We start from the raw sequence: 8,671 nt of genomic DNA, 5'->3' as shown, positions 1-8,671 counted from the left end.
AAAACGAATTTATTTATTTATATGAGTTTTACTTTTTTTTAACTGCGCTGTAAAATTTGACCGCGCGAAAAAATAAAAGAGAAAAAGTATTTTGATATTATTTTATTTTTTAATTGCTGGGCCCCAGTACACGTCAGACTAGCTGCCATATCCCACGAGCGTGACAATAGGCCAACGCGAGGAAATTATTTCTAGATCGGCAGCTAACGCGGGACCTACACTTCTCAGAAGTTCCGTGACGGTGAAACCTTCCCTCGCTCATGCTCCTATATCTGCCGTTGGTTGGACTGGATCCTACGGTCCAGATGAGGCGCACTGATCTACGCGCACGAGCTCTTTTAGTTGGGTGCCAGCTAGGACGAATCTGGGTTTTGGGATATCTTTGATTATTTACTTATCGCCACGTCAGAAAAGTATCCGACGGCTAGTAAACTTCGCGTTACTGGTTACGGGAAGATCTGGACCGTGGAATGCGAGACTGGCTCCCATTCAGGTGGGGCCTACGTTTTCAATTTACGGAAATTGTTTAAGAATTTTGCCATCATCCGCAATTAATTGAACAAAAATATATAAAGAAAGGGCGGAAAAATGGAAAACAAAAAGAAAATGTGGACCGGAAACAATGAATTTGACCGGTTTGATCGATATTATTTGATAGTATCTTTGCTCACCATTCTAAATTATGATGTATGTTGACTATCGTTAAATTTAAATTTTAAAATTCTTGTAATGAATATACATAAATTTTAAAATTCAAACACATATAATGATAATAAGTAAGTTAGTGAACATGCACAACATGAGGCCGGTGAGTAAAAACACACTCCATTATTTGGGGTCATGCAAATACCTTGTTATCGTCATGTTGCTTTTGCCGAGGTCTCTATGACCGGGAATAGCCGGTTAATGACGTTGATTAGGCTAATTTCTGGGGATGCTATTTTTAATTTAAGTAAACACCCTGATTGGATTGGTGGGCTACAGTGTTCTTCTTTTGAGTGGAATAAAATAATTAAAAATATTAAAATAATATAATCTTTTATTGATACATTAATTAGTGGTATTTTATTGATTTGTTTAACGATTTTTATAGTATAAAAGTACCGAATCGTAGTGATTGAGTAAACATGGAAGCTTGGGTAGGAAGAAAAAATTAAAAAATCTGACACGTGGCGGCACCAGACAGAAAAGGTTGGGGCAGGGGTGTGGACGGCGAGGATTTTGCCATGTCAGCTTAGGTGGAAATGAGCCGCAGGATGTATCTCGGAATGTAGGGTGGAGATTGAAGGATGTGATGCAGCAGGTGAATCGTGGCCGTCGATGAGGCTTGCGAGTGGATTTCGCTCCAAGTGAAATAGCGGAGTCTGGATGAGATGGACTGATAGACAGCACAAAAAGGAGACAGAGTTGGAAATAGAGAGAAACGGAGAGAGAGAGAGATAGAGAGAGAGAGAGAGAGAGAGAGAGGTGGAAGATGATAAGCGAAAGCTGAGATCTTTGGGTGGTGTGGGAATAGCCTTGTGAGAGATATCGTCGTTGACGGGGTTGGGAGTCGGAGCATACAAATCAGGCCCGGCGGGTTTGACTAAATTATCCGGTGAATTATGGTGGGTTTCCGGTGATGAGAGATGGGATTAGAGTCCTGTGTGTAGCTGATTTGTCTGTAGTTAATATTATTAGATATGGATAGGAATAGGGATGCGAGAAGATCAGCTATGGCGGCCCCAAATGGCCTGTCACGGCGGAGACACAGAAGTAGCAACCTCAGAGACTCCCCAGGTGCGGCTCCTACCAGATCTAACCCCTTTTAGCAATACCCAGCTGCTGGTTTTCGATTCGTTTTAATGGTTTTTTTTTTCTTCGATTTTTTTGTTTTTTGCAGAGGACGATGGTCCGGTGGAGTTACAAGAGACATCGAGGCTCAGAGATCGGAAGAAGGACCGAGATCGAGATCGGGATCGAGAAAGAGACCGAGATCGCGATAGGGATCGGTTGAGCCGGAGCAAGAGGCGGAGAGGCGAGAGGTTAATGCACGGAAGCAATAGAGAAGACAGCCGCGATGATAGTTCGGAGGAGAGTGTGAACGACGAAGATGAGGACGAGGACGAAGACGGAGGTGGAAGTGGAGTCGGCGGCGGTGGGTCCTCGATTCGGATGCTTCCGCCGAACCACCCGTCGTCAACGGCATCTCTGTCATCTTCTATGATAAATCACCGGAAGAGTTTCTCGCCGGTTCATAATCTTAATAGCAACAAGCATTTCAGACCGCTCACAGCGTTGAAGGTCACCGACGAGATGATTGGCGTTTCGGTGCCCCGAAAAGCACGGTCAGGTAGAGCAGAAATGAAGTGATTTAAGGGAGAAAAAGCTGCCATACGTTTGATTTTAATGGATTCCGGGATACTGATGTTCTTCTTCCTGTCGTTTTTCAGCGTCGACGAAGAGGTCTAACGAATGGCCTTCCAGTTGCGGTGTTGTCGGAGACCAAATTCACCGCCAGGCTTCGACGTCCCCTGTTCGGCCGAGCGTGTCATCGTCGACGCCGGCTCCGACTTCACCTTCTTCTTCCCACGCCTCGGCGGTCCGGAAGAGGCTGGTGGGTCTTCAATTCCATCAAATTCGATTCATTTCTCTGTTTTGGGTTTTTTTTTGCTTATTTTCATTTCTAACATTTAGTGACATTTTTTTGTTGTTGTAGAAGCCAAACGGACCCAAACTTCGGCCGCCGAAGATTTCCTTGTCGACCAAGACGGCGTCGTCTAATCAGGACGAGATAGAAATAGAGGTCGCGGAGGTGTTGTACGGGATGAAGAGGCAGCCGCAAGGGCCGACGAAGCAAGAAATTACACCCACCGATTCGATTAAGTTCGAATCCAGAGAAACCATCAACAAATTTACCAGCGACGCCAAATCGAGAGTTTCGTCGCCGATCTCGAACTCGCCTTGTGTGATTCCTCAGCTGACGTCGCCTTTCCCTCAGAATTCTTGCTTCTCTGTCACTTCCATGTCCGCCGCCGGTGGGTACTATAAGTTCACTGAGCTTTCGGTTTTGTTCATTTCTTTCTGGGTACCCCAAATGCTCCGTTTGGTTGCTGAGAGACTGAAAAAAAGGGATTGAATCAGTTTTTCGGTGAGCAAACGGAACTGGGTTCTGTGTGTTTTTTTGGTGACTGAATAAAATTTGGTGTCTTTGTTTGAACCCGCAGCATCCAAGAGGAAAAGACCGCGACCCGTGAAGTGCGAAGACGAGAACCCATCAATTTTTGCAGTTCAAAACAGTCCCGTTTCGTCTACGGCCAAAGTGGTGGCTGATCAGCCTTCGAAGGTTGAGACTTCCTCTCCAAATTTGGAGAAAAACCCAGGATCTGCAGCTGAAAATGGTGGCTTTGCGTACGATTTGCCCGACTCTCAAGCTGTTCCAGCTGCTCCGGCATCAATGGAGGCTCAGCCAGAGGCAATTAAGCCGGAGAGCAACGCCGTGTCAAATTCGAGGCCAGCGAACGACGAATCGGAGAGTAGAAATGTTAGAACGAGCAAAGTGGAACTTCAATCTCCCAAGAAGGAATCCACTGCCATCAGATTGGATGATAAACGTGAAGAAATCACCTTGACCAAACCGTGAGCATCAAAGATCGATTTTTTTTTTTCGGATACAAAAAGCTTTGAATTTTCTAATTTTCTGTTCGTGGGTTTTTATCTAGGAGTTTAACAATCCCAGAAGTTGAAAACCACCGAGAAGAAAAGTTCCAGATAGATCTGATGGTGAGGATCATCAAATTTTCTTTCTTTTTATTTCTATTTTTTAAAGGATAAATTATTCATCTTTTTATTTCTTTCTATTTTTTAAAGGATAAAATATTAATATTGAAATATTTTGGTTGTTGATGTGTATATAATTATAGGCTCCTCCAGAAAGGGATGGTGAAGTTGATTTTATCTCCGTAGATCCTAAGCCTGCGGTCGTAGATACAGAAACGGTGAGTGGGGACCACCTCTGCCATTTGCATATTTTGGTTTTATAATTTTTGGTTTTTGAAGATTTTTAGTTTAATGTGTGTATTACTGTTTGGTTTGCAGGACTTCAAAGCTGTGAGCAGAGAGGATGACAGCAAAGCTCTGAAAATTGGCAACAAGGAAGAAGTGCAGCCTTTAAATTTGGAAACTGAGAAGTCAAAAGCAGCTGTGGAAGAAGCAGAAGCAGCTGATTTGAAAAAGCAGACTTCTTCCGTTGTTGGTGGGAAAGAAAGGAATTTTGATCTGCAGCTTGATTTGGAGAAGACTGAGAGTTTTAGTGGAAACAAGCTGCCCCATAATGTTGCTAAGCAAAACACTGAGAAAACTGGTAATTTAGTCTCTCTCTCTCTCTCTCTCTCTGCCTCCTTCATTTGGGTTGGTCAGTCAGTGATTTGGTCTTCTGATTCTTCAGTGCAATCGGGTTCTGTGCCTTTGCCGATGTCTGTGGCGGGCTGGCCGGGCGGGCCGGGCGGGCTTCCTCCGATGGGGTACGCTCTTCGGTTGTTATGTTATCTGTTCTTTTGCCATTTTCTTGGTCATTAGCCTTCATCTTTGGTTTTGAGATGTACTTATTTTGGGGGAATGGATGTGTTCTCATGAGCAGATATATGGCGCCCTTACCAGGAGTTGTATCCATGGATGGGAGCTCCGTTTCTTCAGCTCCGATACAAGTATGTAATTTTTTGTTATTTTATGAACAACTTTTTTTTTTCCCTCCTCGTGAAACTAAAGTGGAGCTCTGTTGCTTTTTTGTTTTCCAATGGAATTTTCAACTGGTGCAGCCGCCGCATTTGTTTTTTAATCAACCTCGGCCAAAGAGGTGCACAACCCATTGGTACATTGCAAGGAATATATACTATCACCAGCAAATCTCAAGGATGAATCCTTTCTGGCCGGTAGCAGCTGGTTCGGGATCTCTGTATGGAGGAGCCAAGCATAGCAATCCCAATGTATTACCTCCAGAATTGCTTGGCAATGTTCCAGGGAGAGGGGTGAATCCTGCACAGGACAAGGGGCAGGGGATTGCTATGTTTCCTGCTCAATCTGCAAAGGAAAAAACTTCACAAGCAGCAAACCTTGTGGATGCTGTGCAGAGAAAGCAAATCGTGCTCCAGCAAGCTCTACCTCCCGGGCCACCTAGTAATATATTGGTACGTTTCTCGTTTTGATACTGTTTGTTACATTTGTTAAATGATATTGTCACGGGGGTTTGAATATTGATGCGTTTTCTTTTATTGAAAATTTCAGCATGGTCCTGCTTTCATTTTTCCATTGAGCCAGCAACAGGCCGCTGCCGCTCCTGTCCGACCTGGGTCTGTGAAGTCTTCTAATGCTGGTGGTGCAGCTTCATCCAGTGCATCTAACTCTGCTTCATTGAGTGCGACAGCTGCAACCGCTGCTGTAGCTCCAGCACTGAGTTTCAACTACCCAAATATGGCTGGAAATGAACCCCAGTATTTGGCGATTTTGCAGAACAATGCATATCCATTTCCAATGCCAGCTCATGTAGGTGCACAGGCGGCATACAGAGGACCCCATGCTCAGGCAATGCCTTATTTTAACGGGTCTTTCTATTCTTCTCAAATGCTCCATCCGTCTCAACTACAGCAGCAGCAACAACAGCAACAACCACCACTGCCATCTCAATCACAGCAAAGTCAACAAGGTCACCCAAACACTACTATTTCAAGTGGTTCTTCGTCGTCCCAGAAGCATTTGCAAAATCAGCAGCAAAGGCCACATCAAAGTGTTGTCAATGGTGGCAGTGGAAGCTTGCAAGGCTTTCCTTCCTCAAAAAACCATCATTCGCAAGCAATACAGCTGCAGCAGCAGCAGCAGAACCTGCATGTTTCGCGCCAACTTGAGCCTGAAATGGGTGGCGAAGACAGCCCGTCAACTGCTGATAGTCGTGTCTCTCGTGCGAACATGAGTATTTATGGTCAGAATTTTGCAATGCCAATGCATCCGCCAAACTTTGCTTTGATGACACCTCCTTCGGTTGGAAGTGCCAGTGGTGCAACAGGTTCTAGTGGTAGTGAAAAGAAGCAGCAGCAACAGCAACAGGGCTCAAAGGCTGGGGTTGAAGCATCCCAAGCTTTTGCCATGTCTTTTGCTTCCTTAAATGGTGCCACCGTTTCTCCTGGCATTGACATAACATCGATGAATCATACAATTCTACAGAGCTTTCCAGATGTTACTAGGCACAGTTATCATCAATATATGGCTGTTGCCGTGGCTGCCCAAGCTGCACAAAAGAAAAAGAATTATCGAGGTCCGGAAGAAGGGAAAACCGGAGGAGGGGATTCCGCTAATGTGGAAGAGGAAAGAAAGGCCATGGCTGGGAAATCTTCATCAAATGTTGGGCACTCTATTGCTTTCTCCAGGGCAGATTTGACCGATACATCTGGTTCTACAATACCAGGCAACAATGTGATTGATAGTTCAGCAAGAGCAGTTAACCTCAGCTCCACTCCTGTCCGATCGTCCAGTTCTGCTATGCCAGCTGCTGTCAGCCCTGCAAATGCACCCATACCCCAGCAACAAATGCAGCAACAGATGCGGAATCACCAGCAACAGCAGCCGCAGCAGATGTATCAGCTTCAGAAGCAGCAGTTTTCTTCTGTGGCTCCAGCTCGTAACAAAACGCCAACGAGTAATGGTGGCAGTGTGTACTCTGATCACCTCCCTTCAACCTCTTCTATGGCTGCAAAGTTTCCTAATGCTCTATCATCATTCCCCCAAAACCTTGTCCAAAGCAGCACCAGTCCAGCTCAATCTCCTCAGTGGAAGAATTCTGCAAGGATAACCACTTCCCAAGTTCCTTCACCGTCTATGGCCTCGTCAACCTCTTCGTCCCTCAAAAACCTTCCTCAAAAGCATGGGCGGACACAGCAAAGCCACACACAGATTTCTTTTGCGGCAAACACGAAGGCTTCAACCCAATCTCAAGGGTTACAGCCTGCCAGTGGCAATCAGTCTCCATCTCCTCCTGTAATGGTTGGTTCTCCCACAACCACAACGTCATCAATGTCTAGAAGTGCTGGTGGAAGCCCCAGGACAACTACTTCGACTTCCACAGGAAATAAAGCTGGCCAAATATCTTCTTTGTCATCTCAGCAGGCCAAGAACTCACCATCAGTGCCCAGTCAGAAGTCGTCTCCTGTTGGCGGGAGGAATGTCCCTTCGATCCTAGGCAACACCCATATTACCTCTTCGAGCGCTAGTACTAAGCCACAATTGCAGCAACAGCATCAGCATCAGCAACATCAGCACCAACAGCATCAGCAACATCAACATCAGCACCAACAGCAACAGCAACAACAGTTATATAAGCAATCGATTCAACAACCGCTGTTCTTCTCTAATGCCTACATGCAGCCTCAAGCTTCACATTCCAATAGTAACACCTCTACTCAATCTCCTTCAAGCGGGTATTATCATGCTTCTAAGCGCCGACCTGAGCAACAGCAGCAGTCACAAGGCTCATCAGGAACTTCTTCGAGTGGGATGTTGTCACTCTGCCCTCCTGTTACGCATTCAAATACCAGCACCAACGATCCTGCAAAGGCGGCTGCTGCTGCAGCTGCTAACAACATGAAAGGCGGTAACATATCCTCGCAGACTCTTATGCATACTCAGTTTACTGCTGCACCGTCATCTGGGCCACACCAAGTTGTACCTGGAGGATTCGCTTATGTACATGCTGCTGTTCCGACTGTGGTTCAGGTAAAACCGGCAGAACAGAAGAAACAACCCGCCGGTGAGTAGAACAGTTATCCCTTGGTGCTACATTGCAGCCCCCATAAAACCGGCGGACTGAAAACTGGAAAAAGAAGCTGAAAGCACTTTTGGTGGTGGGGATTGTGAGCAAAGGAAGGAAAAGCTTGATTCTTGCCCAAGGAAATGAGAATTTGCAGGCACCCTCGGAGAAGAAATGGAAGATGCAAGTATGTGATCAAGCAAGCACAACGGGAAAAAGGTAGGTGGAATGGAATTTCGACCCACAATTTTGGAGTGAAAGTTTAGCAAGTGGGGGTAAAATTGTCATAGGGAAAAGTATACGTACACTTCTGTGTGTATAATCTGACAGGGTTGACGGTGAAAGTCTAATTAAATTTGATTGGTTTGATGACGAGAGGATAGGATGGGGAATGCAGGAAAAGGAAAAGTAGGGATCTTCTGTTGGGGCAGAAAGAGGGAAGAATTGCAAAGGTGGATGTAACAGTTGATTTCTTTTTTGGGGTTTTAAATGTCCATAAAGGGCAGTAAAACTTTTGACATTTTATATTTTTATATTATATGGGGAAGAAGAAATGGGAAGAGGGTGTAATGGTAAAAAGCCCACTTGGATTTTAGGGATTTTTTCTTTAAATTTAAATTGTGTTTTTTTTTGTATCACGACCTTTATTCCTTGTTGGATTATTTGAGGAGTATTTTTGTGGCTCTGAATGTTAGGTGATAAAAAGTATGACATGTGATGGGAGGAGCAAAAATAAATAGGAACACACACACACACACTGCATAGTTGCCTTGTTGAATTTAACTTGAGCAATAGCTACTTATAAATTATAGTCTGTCTGATATTACTCTTTAAAAGTAGAGTTGAGCACAATTTTTGGTCTCGAACAGAATGACTCTGGAACTGTAATTTGTCGGC

General features: G+C 44.8%; 1 protein-coding gene across 1 annotated transcript; it reads left to right on the top strand.

The window, feature by feature from the left end:
* The first annotated feature begins 1,370 nt into the window (after positions 1-1,370).
* LOC103413506 (protein TIME FOR COFFEE-like) lies at positions 1,371-8,447 on the top strand. The gene is made up of 12 exons (XM_008351969.4): positions 1,371-1,779; positions 1,883-2,332; positions 2,433-2,596; positions 2,699-3,017; positions 3,207-3,618; positions 3,702-3,762; positions 3,903-3,977; positions 4,078-4,342; positions 4,427-4,502; positions 4,619-4,685; positions 4,797-5,165; positions 5,263-8,447. Exons 1-12 carry the CDS (start codon positions 1,683-1,685, stop codon positions 7,780-7,782), a joined length of 4,875 nt encoding a protein of 1,624 aa, XP_008350191.3. The 5' UTR covers positions 1,371-1,682; the 3' UTR covers positions 7,783-8,447.
* The last annotated feature ends 224 nt before the right edge of the window (positions 8,448-8,671 follow it).

Source organism: Malus domestica, chromosome 16, assembly GCF_042453785.1.
Source record: "Malus domestica chromosome 16, GDT2T_hap1".
NCBI lineage: Eukaryota > Viridiplantae > Streptophyta > Magnoliopsida > Rosales > Rosaceae > Malus > Malus domestica.
This window is presented reverse-complemented; position numbering and strand designations above follow the sequence as displayed.